Below are 20957 nucleotides of genomic sequence, written 5' to 3' on the forward strand. Positions count from 1 at the left end.
ATAGACATGCATGCCTCTTTAACATTAGGCGCATCGTTCACTGTGCATAGGCCTCAAAGTCATTTTCTGGCAGAAATTATCAATCCATGGTCGTACCTCATTCTGTTATGCTCTACCAACTTTTTTTTAAAAAAAACAGGCTTGAACAGTGGAAAAATATAAAATAAAAAAAGTTGCAAATTATGGGGTAAATACGGCAGGGTCCAAAATTAGCAACTTTTTTTTAGGCAGAAATCTGGTGTTAGGGCAGTGATTAATGTCCCTCATTATTTGTAATATTTAATCCATTCTTCAGTGCTTGTGGCTGTTTTCCGGCTGGACATGCTCCCTGGTGGCCTAGAGGTCACGAGTAATGTCACTTGATGGATCACCGAGAATCTCGCGGTCATTTGCTGTGCATAGGCCTGAAAAAGCAACATTTTCTGGCAGAAATTGTAGTCAATCTGTGGTCCCATCTCATTCTGCTTTTTAAAAATGTCTTGATTGGTGGAAAAAATATTTAAAAAATTTGCAAATTATGGGGGTAAATATGAAAGGTTCCATAATTTGCAACTTTTTTTTTTTTTTTTAGCCAACAATCTGATCACTCAATATTTCTAATATTCAATCCATTCTTCAGTGCTTGTGGCTGTTTTCCGGCTGGACATGCTCCCTGGTGGACTAGAGGTCACAAGGAATGTCACTTGATGGATCACCAAGAATGTCACTTTTTTTGTGGTCATTTACTGTGCATATGCCTAAAAAAAAAAAAAACAAACATTTTCTGGCAGAAAATATAGTCAATCTATAGTCCAATCTCATTCTGCTTTTTAAAAATATCTTGATCAGTGGAAAAGATATTTAAAAAGTTGCAAATTATGGGGGTAAATATGAAAGGTTCCATAATTGGCAACTTTTTTGTTAAGGCAGAAATCTGGTGTCCGGGCAGTGATTAATGTCCCTCATTATTTGTAATATTAATTAAATCCATTCTTCAGTGCTTGTGGCTGTTTTCCGGCTGGACATGCTCCCTGGTGAACTAGAGGTCACGAGTAATGTCACCTGATGGATCACAAAGAATCTCACTTTTTTTGTGGTCATTTGCTGTGCATAGGCCTGAAAAAAAACCAAAAACAACATTTTCTGCCACAAATTATAGTCCATCTCATTTTGCTATGCTTTACCAACGTTCTTCAGTGCTTGTGGCTGTTTTCCGGCTGGACATGCTCCCGGGTGGGCTAGTGGTCACAAGGAACGTCATCCGATGAATCACCAATAATCTCTTGTGGTCATTATAGTTATTGTTTTTCATTGACTGCTATAACACTTGGTTGATAGCTGTCGTCCCATGAAGAGCTATAATAGTAGATACTATTCGGCACGGCCCTGGCAGTAGACGCAGTTCTTTGAAATGACCCCATTAATAATACTGTCCTATAAGGAGTGGCTGGGACTATTGCAGAGAAGGTGAGTGCCGTGCAGTAAGGGGTTGACCCCACCGTGTAATGTCACCGCCAGTTTCTTGGTGGCGCGTTGGATGAAGGCGCTGTCAGGGTGCTGGTGCTGCAGGTGATGGAGGTGGCTCTCCTGGCTGTCGGCGGTGTATCCACACTCCTCGCACACGTAGAGCTTGGTCCTACGCTCCTTGTAGGCATAATTCTGTTGTACTCCGTGGATCTTCTTCAGGTGGGACTCCAGTGAGCAGCGCTGGGTGAAGGCTTTGTCACAAAGGTGGCACTTGTAAGGACGGACTCCTATAAAGAAGGAAACGGAAAGCTGTTGAATGTCTATCCAATCAAGTCACAATGGTATAAATTCCATTCAGAGGCAGGAGTACAATGACAGGTAGCCCCTCTATATACATCAGATAACACAGGATTCACTAATCTTTAGACACCTATTTCCCATCCTTTTAGGAAGAATTTTCAGTAGTCTCATAATCATCAGAGGCAGGAGTACAATGACAGGTAACATCTCTATACAACTGATAGCACACAGGATCCATTACTTTTTAGACTCGTTTCCTATCCTTTTAAGAAGAGTTTTCAGTAGGTTCATTATCATCAGAGGCAGGATTACAATGACAGGTAACACCTCTATACAACTAATAGCAAATGATTCACCAATTTTTAGACTCATATTTCTTATCCTTTTAGGGTGAATTTTCAGTAGCTTCATTATCATCAGAAGCAGGATTACAATGACAGGTAACACCTCTATATACAGCTGATAACACAGGATCCACTAATCTAGACAACTTTTCCCTATCCTTTTAGGAAAAAACTTTCAGCAGGCTCATAATCAAATGAATACAAAATAACGTTTGGAACTCCATTCTATGTCTGAACTGGGTGCAAAAACCTAAAAAAACATCACTATGGGGAGATAAGGTATGCACACCAGTGACTATGTAAGGGGAATACATGGAATAGCAGAAACTGCTGTGTGATTACACAGCAGTTTCTGCTATTCCATGTATTCCCCTTACATAGTCACTGGTGTGCATAATCAAATGAGACAGGAGTACAATGACAGGTAACACCTCTATATATAGCTGATAGCACAGGATCCACCAATATTTAGACTCATATTCCCTATCCTTTCAGGAAGAGTTTTCAGCAGGCTCATTATCATCAGAGGCAGGATTCCAATGACAGGTAACACCTCTATAGACAGCTGATAGCACAGGATCCATCAATCTTTAGACACTTATTTCCTATCCTTTTAGAAAGTGTTTTCAGTAGGTGCGTTATCTTCAGAGGCAGGATTACAATGACAGATAACATCTCTATATGCAACTGATAGCACAGGATCCACTAATATTTAGACTCATATTTCCTATCCTTTCAGGAAGAGTTTTCAGCAGGCTCATTATCATCAGAGGCAGGGTTACAATGACAGGTAACACCTCTATATACAGCTGATAACACAGGATCCACTAATCTAGACAACTTTTTCCTATCCTTTTAGGAAAAAACTTTCAGCAGGCTCATAATCAAATGAGACAGGAGTACAATGACAGGTAACACCTCTATATATAGCTGATAGCACAGGATCCACCAATATTTAGACTCATATTCCCTATCCTTTCAGGAAGAGTTTTCAGCAGGCTCATTATCATCAGAGGCAGGATTCCAATGACAGGTAACACCTCTATAGACAGCTGATAGCACAGGATCCATCAATCTTTAGACACTTATTTCCTATCCTTTTAGAAAGTGTTTTCAGTAGGTGCGTTATCTTCAGAGGCAGGAGTACAATGACAGGTAACACCTCTATATATCGCTGATAGCACAGGATCCACCAATATTTAGACTCATATTCCCTATCCTTTCAGGAAGAGTTTTCAGCAGGCTCATCATCAGAGGCAGGATTACGACAGGTAACACCTCTATATATCAGCTGATTTACAGCTGATAGCACACATGATCCACCAATCTTTAGACTCATATTTCCCATCCTTTCATGAAGAGTTTTCAGTAGGTTCATTATCATCAGAGGCAGGATTACAATCACAGGTAATACCTCTATACAGCTAATAGCAAATGATTCACCAATCTTTAGACTCATATTTCTTATCCCTTCATGGAGAGTTTTCAGTAGATTCAATATCATCAGAGGCAGGATTACAATGACAGGTAACATCTATATATACAGCTGATAGCACACAGTGTCCACCATTCACAGTAGAGATATCACAGCTGACCTCCTCCCCCCCTCACTTCACAAATTACCTTTGCGCGCACTCAATAAATGCTTCAATGCAAAATATAAGGGTTAAGGTCTGCCCATAATGGCTATATATACATGTATAATTTCTTAAAACAACAGGATGATAGAGTCTAAAAAAAAGCCCTAGTGGCCAATGTGAAAATGGCAAGATTTCAACTGTATTTATTTATTTTTAAATATATATTTTTTATTCAATAATAAAATTGCTAAGTAATATCAACATTGTCAACTAAATACACTCCATCCAGTACACAGACTGGGTAAAGAGGGAGAGAGGGAGAGTTCTTAATTTTATATATATATATATATATATATATATATATATATATATATATATATATATATATATATATATATATATATATAAATAAACACAGTATATATATATATGTATATAGATATATATATATATATATATATATATATATATATATATATATATATATATATATATATATATATATATATAAAAATATGTATCATTGACTAAAGATACCCAAATAAATTAGGAAGATGTCCATAAAAAAAAACAAAAAAAAAAACAGGTAAAATAGTAAAAAGAAAATAAAACAATATAGAATTATTAAAATTATATTATTATTAATAATAATAATAATAATAATAATAATAATAATTATTATTATTATTATAGAAGCCATTATCAAACCAGAGGATGCATGAGGGAAGTTTCTCCGCTGATTAATCCAGTCTACTCACTTTAGATATGTGCAGAAATTTCTGCACCATTTCTGCATTTCTGGGCAAGAAAGACGTGCATTTTTTCCCTCATTTTCAATATTTTTTTTGCTGCTTTTTTGCATTTTTTTGTGCATTTTTACATCTATTTTTCAAACGGAATTTAATGGGTGAAAAAACACTGAAAGAATTGACACGCTGCAGATAATTTTCTGCACCAAACCTGCAAGGAGAAAATACTCGACATGTGGCCAAAACCTCAGGATTCTCATTGACTTTGCTGGCATCAGGATTTGTTTGCAAAATCTGCACTAAAAAACATCAAAAAAAGCAGTGTGTGCACACAGCCTAACACTCAGGTATTGATGTGGAGCTGACCTAGGCGGGATTATATATATATATATATATATATATATATATATATATATATATATATATTATTATTATTATTTATTTTTATAGCGCCATTCATTCCATGGCGCTTTACAGTGACAGAGGGTATACATACAACAATCATTAACAGTACATCACAGACTGGTATAGGAGGAGAGAGGACCCTGACTGCGATATATATTATGGTATGGAGAAAAAAAGAGCACTGCATGAAAAAAAAATTCATTTAACACAAAAACCTGTTTTAAGCAATAAGTCATTCTCTGGTGATAGCTTCCCTATAAGATAAGCAGAATGGAAACTTTGATACATTTCCTGAAAGTTCAATCATTTCGCCATTCAATAGCTTATTGCGCAGTGTTCTCAGGAAGCGTCCCCTCATCTTGAAGACTCAGGCACCACCCTGATTTCACACCGCGGGATCTTATTTAGGCGCACTCTTATTATTAGGCTTTTAGTACTGATTACTTTTAAACAGTCATTTTAACTTTCATTTAATAAATCAATGGAACATCTGAAAATAAGCAACTTTGTAATTTAGCTCATCAGAGACATTTTCTTTCTTCACCTCCTGGACAAAGAAATCACTCCCAATTCATGGGTAAAATCTGTCTTGATTGACTACAGATTGTCCCATTACTGAGATAGAGGACAGTTGGTGCTTTTAAAGATCTATGACGAGGGGAAGGAGCTAGAGGCCGACACATACATTCTGCTGCATTTTCTCCTGGAGTGACAACGGTTGGTGCAGAATAAATATGTGCATTTTTATGCTTTTTTTATATACATTTTTGGTGCAGATTTTTCCCCACTCATTAGTTTCACACTTGCGTTCAGCGGAGTCCGTCACTATGGAGAATAGCGCAGTCCGTTAACGCACTGCGCTATTCTCCATAGACTTGTATGGATGACACACTGTAACGCAAGTGTCAGCGTTGCATCCGCCGGACGACGCAGCGTCGTTATTTTGATGCTGCATCTGGCGGAAGGAACGGAGCATGTAACGTTTTTTTGAGCAGCGGAGTCCTTTGGATTTCACTGCGCATGCTCTCTCTGGCTCCCTCCACCCGTAACCAGGGTACACATCGGGTAACCAATGAACCCTTGTTACGTGTGCCGGGAGCCCGACACTTCCCTGCTCGGCTCCGCCCCCTCCCCGCACTCCGTATGTATACACACACACAATCACACACACACACACTCACCTGTCTCCCAGCGATGCAGTCCCCGCGGCACTGACGTCCTCAGCCATGGCCCCGCTCGGCTCCACCCACCGCACTCCGCCCCCCGCTCCCGCCCCCCGCACACATTGTCGGCGACAGAACGATCAGCTGATCACCCGGCGGCCGGCTACTGTGAGTGATCGGCTGATCACCCGGCGGCCGGCTACTGTGAGTGATCGGCTGATCACCCGGCGGCCGGCTACTGTGAGTGAGCGGCTGATCACCCGGCGGCCGGCTACTGTGAGTGAGCGGCTGATCACCCGGTGGCCGGCTACTGTTAGTGATCAGCTGATCACCCGGCGGCCGGCTACTGGGAGCGATCAGCTGATCGTTCACAATAGTCTGCCGACAATAAAACTGTAAAAAAAAAAAACGAATTGCGTTGTTTTGCAGCATCCGTTGTGCCACTGTATGCAATACATCCGTTGCATCCATCACACAACGCAATGCAACGGATGCCGTTCAACGCAAGTGTGAAACTAGCCTAAAAAATCTGAAATCTGCTGAAAGAATTGACATCCTGCAGATTTAAATCTGCAAAGAGACAATAAGCAACGTGTGCACCAGACTTCAGGATTCTCTCTCACTTTGCTGGAAACCCTTCAGGTTTTGTGACAAATCTGCACCGAAAAATGTCTAAAAAGTGCAGTGTGCACACATCCTTACAGTTCTCCATAGAACTTTATGAGCACTAACCGTCATCTCCTTTCTCACCAATAGGAAAATCTATATAACGAAAGACAAATTCCACCTGTGAATGGAGAATTTTCAGTTCTGGCGGAGAATGAAGCATATTTCTCTAATAGGATATATTCCAAAGTTTCTTATTTTTACTTGTATTGATTTATGAAAAAAAAAAAAATAATAATGAAAATGAAGGGTACACTTTAATAATTGTGGCAACAGCAGTTTACAATATTGCATATAACCCAATATATTATATCTGTAGCTCAATAGTTAAAATCTATCAGTAGCAACTAAAGCCTGCTTTACACGGTACGACCGATTGTGCGATTTCACAATCGATCGTACCCGCCCCCGTCCTTTTTGCGTCACGGGCAAATCGCTGCCCGTGTCGCACAAAGTTAGTAACCCCCCCGTCACACATACTTACCTCTCGTGCGACCTCGCTGTGGGCGGCGAACGTCCACTTCCTGGAGTGGGAGGGACGTTCGGCGTCACAGCGACGTCACACGGCCGCCGGCCAATAGAAGCGGAGGGGCGGAGATGAGCGGGACGTAAACATCCCGCCCACCTCCTTCCTTCCACATAGAGCCGGCGGCGGCCGCGGGAGGCAGGTGAGCTGCTCATCGTTCCCGTGGTGTCACACGGAGCGGCGTGTGCTACCACGGAAACGATGGTCAACTAAATTAAACGATTTTATGGAACCTAACGAGCAGTACCCGACTCACGATTTGTGAGCGATACTGCGTCGCTAGGAGGTGTCACACAGGCCGGCATCGCCAGCGATGCCGGATGTGCGTCACAAAAACCGTGACCCCGACGATCTATCGCACGATAGATTGCCTGGTGTAAAGCAGCCTTAAGAGTTTTCCTATAGTCCATTCTTTAACTGATGTTCGACCAGCGAAAAAAAAAACCCAGAATTCATGGTAATGCCTCCTTGAGATAAGTAGCAGAAATGGACCTAAATTACACAGTATGTGCCTTAGCTGCCAGGATATGAGTTATTATAGCCCATTAGATGTAGGGTTCACCAAAGCATCAAAGGTAGATGACAGAGGAAGAAAGCTCCCTCTGTCACACAAATTTACCTTTACCCCCACAATGGGATGATGGGTGTGGATTAATTACTAAGGCAGCCAGGGCCCAACAATCACCCAATCAGCTCTGGCCTAATACACTGCAATGCAAAAGTATTACAATGCATTTATATGAACACTGAAAAGATCACCTGGTCCAGGCTCGGACTTGCCCACAGGAGGACCGGAGAATCCTCTGGTGGGCCCCTTTGCAGTAGTATGTCTCTTACCCTCACAGACAGGCATAATACACTGCAATGCAAAATTATTAGAATGTATTTATATGAACGATGAAAAGATTGCTTTGTAAGATCCAGGCCCGGACTCGCCCACAGGAGGACAGGAGAATCCACACACACACACACACACACACACACACACACACACAGACAGAGATAATACACTGTAATGCAAAAGACTACATTGCATATATATGACCAATGAAAAGATAGCCTGGTAAGGTCCGGGCATGGACTTGACAACAGGAGGAATGGAGAATCCTCTGGTGGGCCCCTCTCCAGTAGTATGTATCTTACCCCTCACAGACAGGCATAATACACTGCAATGCAAAATTATTAGAATGTATTTATATGAACGATGAAAAGATCACTTGGTAAGATCCAGGCCCGGACTTGCCAACAGGAGGACCGGAGAATCCTCTGGTGGACCCCTTTGCAGTAGTATGTCTCTTATGTACCCCCCCCCCCACACACACACACACAGACAGAGATAATACACTGTAATGCAAAAGATTACATTGCATATATATGACCAATGAAAAGATAGCCTGGTAAGGTCCGGGCATGGACTTGACAACAGGAGGAATGGAGAATCCTCTGGTGGGCCCCTCTCTAGTGGTATGTATCTTACCCCCTCACAGACAGGCATAATACACTGCAATGCAAAATTATTAGAATGTATTTATATGAATGATGAAAAGATCACTTGGTAAGATCCAGGCCCGGACTTGCCAACAGGAGGACCGGAGAATCCTCTGGTGGACCCCTTTGCAGTAGTATGTCGCTTACACCCCACAGAGAGGCATAATACTCTGCAATGCAAAAGTATTACAATGTATTTATATCAACGATGAAAAGATCACCTGGTAAGGTCCAGGCCCGGACTTGCCCACAGGAGGACAGAAGAATCCACTGGTGGGCCCCTTTGCAGTAGTATGACGCTTACACCCCACAGAGAGGCATAATACACTACAATGCAAAAGTATTACAATGTATTTATATGAACAATGAAAAGATCGCCTGGTAAATTCCAGGCTTGAACTGGCCCAGAGGAGGACAGAAGAATCCCCTGGTGGGCCCCTTTACAGTAGTATGTATCTTACCTACCTCTACAGACAGAGATAATACACTGCAATGCAAAAGATTACATTGCATTTATATGACCAATGAAAAGATAGCCTGGTAAGGTCCGGGCATGGACTTGCCAACAGGAGGAATGGAGAATCCTCTGGTGGGCCCCTCTCCAGTATTATGTCACTTACCCCCCACAGACAGACATGATACACTGCAATGAAAACGTATTACAATGAATTTATATGAATGATGAAAAGATCTCATGTAAGGTCCAGGCTCGGACTGGCCCACAGGAGGACAGGAGAATCCTCTGGTGGACCCCTTTGCGGTAGTATGTCACGCCCCCAAAACATGATCAGTAGTTGGCACAATACACTTGTTTCACTATATACAGACAGAGGAACTGTCTCATCATTCATTTCACAAACTACCCAGTATATTATTATATAGAAACATAGGTAAATTTGTGAAAGTAATACTTGCATGTATTTCATCAGTGGCCCCCAGAGTCAATGTTACTGGTGGGCTCCTGCCGCCCCAGTCTGACATGGGCTTATGGTCCTTGGTTTTTGGAAGTTTTATAGCATATTTGAAACTTTTTATTTACCTTTTTTGGTCAATAAATGTTTCAAACATCTTAAAAGAAAAATAAAATAAAAACTGTTAAAAGCGATTAATTCCACATAAATGATATTGCTATAATGCCCTAAGTTATAAAATGATCACATTAATTAACCAACATGCCAGAATTTCTGTATTTTATATTATCAAACGTATATTGGCCACAAAGTGAAACCCATATAAACAAAACCCCAAAAATTACACAATTGTTTTTCAGTATTTGTTTACATAAAGGGTCCAATTTATCATTTGCAAATTTGTTACTTCCCTTTTCTTTCTTTATCGTGTGCTATTTGTTGGTGTTTTTCCACCATTCATTAAAACAGCAGACATGGTTCATGAATTTTGCCCAAAATACAAAAAAAGTTTTTTATTTTTGCCTGTGACCTTTTTTTTTGTAATTTTAATACAAAAAAAACTGTATGTTCTGTTAAAAGGTCACAAAATTTGCAGCAAGATTTTTGATGTACATAAAACCCTGTCCACAACTGGATTACAATTTGGGCAAAAATGTAGCTAATTTTTTTTAAAAAAAAGTTTTGTTAGGGTCAGTCAAAAACATCCGGAAAACCCAAACCCATTCCGTAATGATGAACATAAAAAAAAAATAAAAGAGAACCAAAAAAGACAGATAAACCCTTAAAAAAAGACCATAAAGAAGGTACAAATTGAAAGAAGATGAAAACAGGCAGAAAATAGAAAAACAGCAAAAACTACACAATAAAAAAAAGGAATTGCAGAAATGACTCAGACCCCATCCTAACATTTTATATATATATATATATATATATATATACATACATACATACATACATACACACACACATATATATATATATATATATATATATATATATACACACGCATATATATTTATATATATATACATACATATATATAGTTCCATTAGAAATACATATATATATATATATACATACATATATATATATATATATATATATATATATATATATATATATATATACACACACACACTGTATATATACACACGCCTATATCTATCTATCTATCTATCTATATATATATATATATATATATATATATATATAGTTTCATTAGAAATACAACTTGGCCTGCCTAAAAAAGAACTCATATTAATAATAAAAAAAGTTATGGCTATTGTTTGGTCCAAAAAAAGGGTTAAAATTATATATTTAATAATAGGGTTTATTGAAAGCCATTTATTTTGAAGCCACAATCACTAGGTGGCGCTAGAGCACAGGTAATTTCCTATTCTTGCTTTTTTATAATCGCTGTATAAGGCTATGTGCGCACTAGAAATGTGAAGTTTCTCAAGAAAATTTCTTGAGAAACTTCTGGGAGTGAAAGATTTCCGGACCTCCGGAAAAAATCCGCACCAAATCCGCATGCGGATTTGCCGCGGATTAGCCGCGGAATTGCCGCGACTTGCCCGCGGGTGGTTCCCTGCGGATTTTTGCAGGCTGTACTGTTGAAATCCGCAGGGTACCTGCGGAAATAATGGACATGCTCATTTTCTCAAGAAAGTTTCTCGAGAAAGTCTTCTCAAGGAACTTTCTTGAGAAAAATCCGCACCAGTGCGCACAGCTATTTTTTTTTACCATAGAATTTGCTGGGAAATGTCTGCACAAAGATTGCAGACATTTCTCAAGAAATTTCCGCGGCAAATCCGCGGGTAAATCCGCGGGTAAAAAGCTCTAGTGCGCACAAAGCCTAAATAAAGAGTAGAACAGAAGCATCAACCACTAGATGGCGCCACTGCTCCACAAGTTTATTCCAAAAAAGCACAAAAATCAGCAAATGCGCCCTCTAGTGTCTGTAATACCATATTACAATAATATACTGCCATTTCTGCAATTAACCAACGTTAGATAACTATTGTTTTGTTTCTGTTACAGTTTATGTTCTAGAACGTTTGGGCACATGGTGCTATATACAATAACCTGCAACTATTAAAAGGAATCTGTCAGCAGGTTTTTGCTATGTAATTTTGGAACAGGTTGAGTAAGGAGTGAAACCATGGAATTCAGTGATGTGTCACTTATTAGGCTGTGTGCTGTTGTTTCCATATAATGAAGGTTTTTATCAGCAGGAAATTATCACTACCAGGACTACAGTGCTCATGAGCAGTTGTCTGACCATTCCCCCACCCCCCAAGCAGCTCACTATCAATATACAGTGTATACAGACAGCTGGGGTTGTGCAGGGGCAGCTTTCTGAGCTCTGCAATGACTAAGAAATGATTATGTCACAACTGCTGCACCCAGTAGACTAAGTGATACATCATTGGATTCAGAATCTCTTTACCTACCTTGGAGGGAGGTAGCAAATACCTGCTGACAGATTCCCTTTAAGCTCCTGTGCCTTATATGAGAAATTGCAGCCATGAAGTGTCGTGGCCGTCTCTCTGCATATGAAACTTGTGACAGATTCAGGACTTGAGAGTCATTTCCATTCTTGACTATCAATATTAAACGAGTTTCCTTTCCTTTGGCAGTCGTAGGGTTAATGGCAGTATTCCTTGCCAGCAAGCAGTCTCTTTACCAGCTCAGGTGTTTCCAGTTTAGGACCACTCCCAGTCCCTTTATATACCCTCTGCTACCAGCAGAGGGTGCTGGTTATTCTCTTTGCCATTTGGATGCTGGTCCTAGAGGTGGAAGGAGCTGTTGTAACCCTCTGCTGAAGTTGCTATGATGGTTGAAGTCTTGGGTCTGACTGCAGCATTCCGTTGTTGTTTTCCCCCTGTCTGTCCTCCTTCCCCGGTGTGTTGTTTCAGTACAACAGTGAGGCTAGCGTCTCTTACCTTCCCACTCCCTAGCCAGGGACTATTGTAGGGTCACTCAGGGCTTCAGGTTCCTGCTCAGTGACAAGTGAGGAACCTGTATAGGGACTGGCTAGGAGTGCAGGGTACAGCGGCAGGTAAGTGGAGGAGGTGTCCATCTTCCCTCTTACTAGTCCTAGGGCCCACTGTTGTTAGTGTCCCTGGTGTACCCCTTGTTTATCATGATGTAACCCCTGTAGTTGTGTATTTTCCTCACGTCGGACCTTTCCTAAGTCCATGCCGTGACACCAAGCATTTTGTGCGAATATAAAGTAAAAATCCTAATTTAACGAAAAGTTCCTTTGAAGAGGAACCGTTGGCCACATGCAGGCGAAAAACTTGAGTTTCCAAACAAAGGGCCCAGAAGTATGGCGCCCCAATTCTGTGCCTCCTCACCCACTGGCAGAGACAGACAGAAGAGGGCCCCTGTGCAAGAACTTTATAAGAGCCCTTTGCAGCCCAAAAGATCATCATCTGCTTTGAAGATAGTTGTGGCCCCCCATTACGACTTGGGCTCCTGGGTTGCACCAATGATATGTCCGCCCCTGTCCTCACCTGTATGGGTGCGCACGTGTCTCTTCAGGTCAAAGGTGTCATTGAATCCTTTCCCGCAGTGCTCGCACCGGTGTCTCTTCACCTCGCTGTGGCACTTCATGTGACGGTTCAGCATCCTCTGATACGTGAAGCTCTTGTCGCACAACGTGCAGTGAAACAGCACCTTCTGCTCATCCTGTTGGGACATTAAAGTCATAGTCAGCATGGAAAAAACATTATCGAAGGACGATGTAACAAGAAGAAAACTAAGACGTCTTCAGAATGGCAAAAAGGAGGATATTAAATTAGACAAGTGTCAATGATGGAATGGGTGTAAAACATCTAGTTATCGGAGCTGTAATCATAATTCAGCTTGTTCATATTGGAAACCGTCAACCATCCTGCTGAAGAACATCTCTACCAACTTGTGCTTGCCATACATATGAAAAAATTTTGATTGGGGGACAAAAGATAGGAAAAAAATGGATTTGAACCCATTTCTCTATGCTTAGAACATATTTTTGATGGATTCTATGCTACATTGCAGGTCTCTAATATACAGTATATACACATTCCTATAATGCAGTGGAATGTCGGATTCCTAATATAGAATGTTTCCGAGATTGCCAGTTACCGGATACTAGACATTAAGATAGTAAACAGGTTAAATATAGGAACCCCCATACAGCAGTACAGAGAGTCATGCTAGGCGTTACTTAGCCCAAGCTGCTCATTAGACCATTGCACAGACTCAAAATGACATATGAGAAATCGGAGGACAAGAGTCATAAATCGCTGCCTTCTCCCTCCCTGAGGAAGCCGGATTTGGGCACTTGATCCCAAAGAGGCGAAACGTACGTTGGTGGGGTATGGGGGAGCTCTTTTCATATGCACTCAGGATTTTCCACTGGCCACTTTACATGCACTGGCCACTTTACAGCATTGCTTTTCCGCCATCATGTTATTTGACCTGATTTTTTTATACAAGAGGGTTAGGGTTTGTGTGGGCTCATTTACATGTATTTATTGTATGCACTTGCACTTTTTATTTTGTTGAAAATTGCCCCAATACCTTACACCCATGACATGTATATATAGACCGGTCATATTCTGAAAAATCCTTTTGACTCCTATTGCTGTCCTGTTGTGCGTATCACATCCCTCTGTATTTTTATCCCTTTTTGCTGGTTGCACATAATAAAAAAAAAAATTATATTTTGCACTTTGACTCTTGTCCTCCGATTTCTCATTAAGATAGTAAGTAGAGAGATTACAGCTCTGAAGCCCACAAAATTGTGAATGCAGCTCAGGACTGTTATAACTCAGGAGAATTTGGAAAAAAGTAGTAACAAGGTACCTGGGGTGAAAGTCTCATCTCTGGAGTCGGAGGAGATGGACTGGAGTTCCTTTGTTCCTCTTGATAGGGTAGAGGTTTCGCCACACAGCGCAGGTGAGGAAGAGATAGATCCAGCGCTACCTCGTTATCGAAGTCGGGTCCTGCGTCTTTTTGGGGAACATATTCCAAGGTCACTGTATTGAGATAAATAGATACAATCAGTAATAATAAAATAAGGAACTGGGTGGTCCCTAAAGGGGTTCTCTCATCAAGAAAGCCCCTTTTAATTATTTGGACACTTAAGAAACATGGAAATTATAGAGGTGCCCCTTCTATAGACCATGGAGAAGAGCCACCCATGAAAAGCTCCGGTTGATCCGAAACACCCAGGTGGCAAAATAGTGGCCTTAAAATACTACTTTGTGATCAATGCAGTTGATAGAAGTCAGCAACCAACTGATTACCATACTTATCTCATTACAGAACCAATATCACGGATCCGATCTCATCTTTGCAGAATTAGCGTGTTGAGGCGTTGATGGCAGTAAGACCTGACTCGCGATTGTTCTTCCGGCACATCTGAAAGGTCATGGCCATGTGCTTGTTTATCAGGTTCTTCCTCACAAGCTATTTTTTCTTCTATGAACTTCGCTTTAAGCACTTAAAAAAGGAATGTTCCATCTTCAAATAAGGTAAAAGACCCCCCCCAGACATTATATCTCCTCCAATAAACCTTACAATTGGCATGACCAGGTGCAATCTTCCAGGCGTCCTCCTGAGTCCATCACACTTATAAGCAGCTGTATTCCATGCCCCACTCCGTGTTCAAGATACTTGGTGCAACCATCCATTTGACTGTAAAGTTGCAATAAATACCATGAAATCCAAGGTATCGAAACTCCTTCTCTATGGAAAAATTATCTTTATTGATCCCAGCATATACTGAAGAAAAATACAAAAGCAAGCAATGTTTCGGCCAATGCAGGGCCTTCATCAAGCTATTAAAAGTGTAAGCCTGATGAAGGCCCTACATTGGCCGAAACGTTGCGTGTTTTTGTATTTTTCTTTCGTGTATGCTGGGATCAATAAAGATAATTTTTGAAATCAACACCTGTGCTTATTATAGTTACACATCTGGTGTGAACTGTTGCCTAGATTGATGTACAGAACATCACCACTGGACTTTACCAGTGTGATGGACTCAATAAACACCATGAAATCCAAGAGACCAAAACTCTTTCTCTATAGAAAAATTATCTTTATTGATCCAAGGATACACTGAAGAAAAATACAAAAGAAGCAATGTTTCGGCCAATGCAGGGCCTTCATCAAGCCATTAAAAGTGTAAGCCTGATGAAGGCCCTACATTGGCTGAAACGTTGCATGTTTTTGTATTTTTCTTTGGTGTATGCTGGGAATCAATAAAGATAATTTTTTAATTCAACACCTGTGCTTTTTATAGTTACACATCTGGTGTGAACTGTTGCCTAGATTGATGTACAGAGCATCACCATGAAATCCAAGAGACCAAAACTCCTTCTCTATAGAAAAGTTATCTTTATTGATCCCAACATACACCAAAGAAAAATACAAAGCTAAACAACGTTTCGGCCAATGCAGGGCCTTCATCAAGTCTACACTTTTAATGGCTGAGTCAATCACACTTATAAGCAGCTGTATTCCATGCACCACTCAGTGTTCAAGATACTTGGTACAACCATCCATGCTCAAGTTATACATCCCAGCAGGTGTACTTGGGTTCCATCATTTTTTTTATAGGTATAACTGATTTTGAACTATTAGCTACTAATTTGTATTATTTGCATAATAATGTTTTGATTTTTGTAGCTTTCTATGAAGATGTTGCCGTTTACTGGATTTTGATTATCATGTGATGGGGGCATCCGGGAGTTTGTTTGTATTTTATCATGTAATTATACTAACGAAGTGGATATATGCAGAGGTAAACTATGTGGCATCTCACAGACCTGCTGTTGGATGACATTTGTGGAGTTTTTTGTGCCTACGTGAGTGATTATTAAGTGCACCTTTAGGCACCATGTGTCAGGGGCGGACATATCATTGGTGCAACCTGTGCAGCCGCACAAGAGGTTGGGAGCCCATTTCTCCCTCCAAAGCAAGTGACATTGTGAATTTTGTTGAGTTATTGGACTGAGAAGGGCCCATATACTTGTTCTTGCACAGGGGCCCTCTTCTGTCTGTGTCTGCCAGTGCCGTTCGTAAATGTGGTTTTACTGTGAAAAGAAAGTTATGGCAATCCAACGAGGATTAAGCTGCGTTTACACCTTACACAGACACATAAATGTTTCAAAAGAACTCCAGGTTTTGAAACTTGCGCTCTTTATTCATTAAGATTCATCCAAGATCAGCATTGCCCAAGTTTCAGTAGTTATCCACGCGTTTCGGATGTCGCTCCATCCTTAATCATGATAACAAAGAAAAGTAATGGCAGTTTCTGTTCTGGTTTAATAAATATTATATATATATATAAATATATATATACACACAGTCATATGAAAAAGTTTGGGCACCCCTATTAATGTTAACCTTTTTTCTTTATAACAATTTGGGTTTTTGCAACAGCTATTTCAGTTTCATATATCTAATAACTGATGGACTGAGTAATATTTCTGGATTGAAATGAGGTTTATTCTACTAACAGAAAATGAGCAATCTGCATTTAAACAAAATTTTACCGGTGCAAAAGTATGGGCACCTCAACATAAAAGTGACATTAATATTTTGTAGATGCTCCTTTTGCAAAAAATAACAGCCTCTAGTCGCTTCCTGTAGCTTTTAATGAGTTCCTGGATCCTGGATGAAGGTATATTTGACCATTCCTGTTTACAAAACAATTCCAGTTCAGTTAAGTTTGATGGTCGCCAAGCATGGACCGCACGCTTCAAATCATCCCACAGATGTTCATTGATATTCAGGTCTGGGGACTGGGATGGCCTTTCCAGAACATTGTAATTGTTCCTCTGCATGAATGCCTGAGTAGATTTGGAGCGGTGTTTTGGATCATTGACTTGCTGAAATATCCATCCCCTGCGTAACTTCAACTTCGTCACTGATTCTTGCACATTATTATCAAGAATCTGCTGATACTGAGTTGAATCCATGCGACCCTCAACTTTAACAAGATTCCCGGTGACGGCATTGGCCACACAGCCCCAAAGCATGATGGAACCTCCACCAAATTTTACTGTGGGTAGCAAGTGCTTTGCATGGAATGCCGTGTTTTTTTGCCTCCATATATAACGCCTTTTTGTATGACCAAACAACTCAATCTTTGTTTCATCAGTCCACAGGACCTTCTTCCAAAATGTAACTGGCTTGTCCAAATGTGCTTTTGCATATCTCAGGCGACTCTGTTTGTGGCGTGCTTGCAGAAATGGCTTCTTTCGCATCACTCTCCCATACAGCTTCTCCTTGTGCAAAGTGCGCTGTATTGTTGACCGATGCACATTGACACTATCTGCAGCAAGATGATGCTGCAGGTCTTTGGAGGTGGTCTGTGGATTGTCCTTGACTGTTCTCACCATTCTTCTTCTCTGCCTTTCTGATATTTTTCTTGGCCTGCCACTTCTGGGCTTAACAAGAACTGTACCTGTGTTCTTCCATTTCCTTACTATGTTCCTCATAGTGGAAACTGACAGTTTAAATCTCTGAGACAACTTTTTGTATCCTTCCCCTGAACAACTATGTTGAATAATCTTTATTTTCAGATCACTCGAGAGTTGTTTTGAGGAGCCCATGATGTCACTCTTCATAGGAGATTCAATAGGAGAACAACTTGCAAGTGGCCACCTTAAATACCTTTTCTCATGATTTGATACACCTGCCTATGAAGTTCAAAGCTCAATGAGGTTACAAAACCAATTTAGTGCTTTAGTAAGTCAGTAAAAAGTAGTTAGGAGTGTTCAAATCAAGAAATTGATAAGGGTGCCCATACTTTTGCACCAGTCAAATTTTGTTTAAATGCGGATTGCACATTTTCTGTTAGTACAATAAACCTCATTTCAATCCAGAAATATTACTCAGTCCATCAGTTATTAGATATATGAAACTGAAATAGCAAAAACCCAAATTGTTATAAAGAAAAAAGGTTAACATTAATATAGGTGCCCAAACATTTTCATATGACTGTATAGTGTATATAATATACTGTATGTTACACCTATACAACTAAAAGTCCAAAATTAGTATGAAGGAGTGGAAACAAATACATACAGATGGAAAGAGAAAATGAGCACTTTTCATGCTTGATCAAGGCTCCATTATTTTAATCCAAAACGCCACTTGGGTTGATTAACATCCATTTTGTCGCCATTTTTTTTGTATTTGTAAACAAATACACAGATTCAAAGTTTGAAAAAAACACAACCTCAACTGCACCCTTTCTGTTTTCAGAATTCCGCTTCTCTGTTCCAGTCTTTAGAGCAAGAGGAACAGAATTTGTGCAGAGGACGGATCTGGTACATAATGTCTGCACCCAAGTTACCCCATTGATGATCATGGTTTTCGTACCATTGTTCATCATTTTGCCAGCAAACATAGCAATGCGCATTAAAGGGAACCTGTCAGGTCCAATATGCACCCAGAACCACGAGCAGTTCCCCTATCTATAGGATAGGGTATAATTTGTGGATCACTGGAGGTCTGACTGGTGGAACCTTTCAGTTTTCACGAGAACAGGGAGGGTCTGCTGTCCTTAGGTGAAAGAAGCGGAGGTGTGCATGCGCGGCTTCTGCTCCGTTTACTATCCATGGGACTGACGGAAATTGAATTCAGCAGCCCCTTAGACAATGAATGAGTCAGAGGTCATGGGATCACTAAAACTCCAAGTGGTCGGACCCCAGAGATCAGTAAAATTATCATCAATCCATTGGAAGTCCAAGTAGTTGGACCCCCAGAGATCAGTAAAATTATCATTAATCCATTGGGAGTAAAGTGGTGAAATCCCCAGAGATCAGTAAAATTATCATCAATCCATTGGGAGTCCAAGTAGTTGGACCCCCAGAGATCAGTAAAATTATCATCAATCCATTGGGAGTCCAAGTGGTTGGACCCCCAGAGATCAGTAAAATTATCATCAATTGATTGGGAGTCCAAGTGGTTGGACCCCCAGAGATCAGTAAAATTATCATCAATCCATTGGGAGTCCAAGTGGTTGGACCCCCAGAGATCAGTAAAATTATCATCAATCCATTGGGAGTCCATGTGGTCGGACCCCCAGAGATCAGTAAAATTATCATCAATCCATTGGGAGTCCATGTGGTTGGACCCCCAGAGATCAGTAAAATTATAATCAATCCATTGGGAGTCCAAGTAGTTGGAACCCCAGAGATGAGTAAAATTATCATCGATCCATTGGGAGTCCAAGTGGTCGGATCCCCAGAGATCAGTAACATTATAAAATTATCATCATACATCTTTTTTTTTGGGGGGGGAGAATAACCCTTTAATCCATGATAACTGTCATGGAGCTATAAAAATGTAAAGGATGATCATCACTCCACCCCAATTAACGTGGTGCACGTGGAACAAGATCCAAAGTAGTACTACTAGGGATCGATTAAAAACAGAACCTAAAGATAAAACATGATGGCAATAAAAGATGATTCACCTGGAATGTACATCTCCCCTCTGTCCTCATCGGAGACATCACTCCACTTTCTCTTCCAACTTCCCAAGCTTGACTTCTTCACCAAAAATGCCCGGGGCATTTTGCCTATTTTCTATTTCTGGAGATGATGGATTCTAATTTTCTTGAAATATCATTAAGTGTAATGTTTTCCGAAAGCAAATAAAAAAATTGATGGGCATAGAATAAAATATCGGGACAAATTAGCAAAGATTATTATTAGGGTTGCCCAGGAATCTCATTCAAGACGGTATCCGGTTGAAAATGTAGGGTCTTCTTTGGCCAGAGTTTCTTGATGATCGTAGAACTTCACCGTGTCTATGTCCAAAGATGGAGAACCGACTCAAGAAAATGACAAGTCCATGGATGACAGATTTGAAGTCTCTCTGTATGACCTGAAAATAAGACTATGGAGTTTTAAAGAGTCGTGAAGTAACGTATTTGTCCTTTTTTATTTCCAGGAGGTCTACTCAGGTGGGCATCCAAAACACCTGAGAGTCTTCAGAATGATTACTCTTCCAAAGCTGGAATATCCATGGATGAAGCACGAGTGTCTTCTGTAAGGGAACCAGTTGTGAAATAACGGTGGGGGGAGGATCCACTGTATTATTATTTTTTTTCATCATCTTCTTTCAACCTGCTGAACCGGTTTTAGAACCGCTTGGAGTGAGGTGGAAACGCTTCAGGGAGGAGATGAAGATTGGTAAGGTGGGGACATGGCTTCTGGGTGGGAGAAAGAAAGGACCCACACCCTGACCTGCACATACATTGCCACATGAAAATCAGGTAGCTCTTGTTAGGAGTATGTGCATGAGCCTGTTAGAAGGGTGTGTGTATTTTTGTGGTGTGAAAACAGTGACACACAGTTGCGCAGTATT

The 20957-nt window shown here is 40.5% G+C and overlaps 1 protein-coding gene across 1 annotated transcript; it reads right to left on the reverse strand.

The window, feature by feature from the left end:
- Window positions 1-383: 383 nt before the first annotated feature.
- OVOL1 (ovo like transcriptional repressor 1) lies at window positions 384-20666 on the reverse strand. The gene is made up of 4 exons (XM_075326411.1): window positions 20062-20666; window positions 14433-14605; window positions 13097-13271; window positions 384-1733 (listed from the first exon to the last, which is right to left on the reverse strand). Exons 1-4 carry the CDS (start codon window positions 20159-20161, stop codon window positions 1414-1416), a joined length of 768 nt encoding a protein of 255 aa, XP_075182526.1. The 5' UTR covers window positions 20162-20666; the 3' UTR covers window positions 384-1413.
- Between the last annotated feature and the right edge of the window lie 291 nt (window positions 20667-20957).

This window comes from Anomaloglossus baeobatrachus, chromosome 10 (genome assembly GCF_048569485.1).
Source record: "Anomaloglossus baeobatrachus isolate aAnoBae1 chromosome 10, aAnoBae1.hap1, whole genome shotgun sequence".
NCBI lineage: Eukaryota > Metazoa > Chordata > Amphibia > Anura > Aromobatidae > Anomaloglossus > Anomaloglossus baeobatrachus.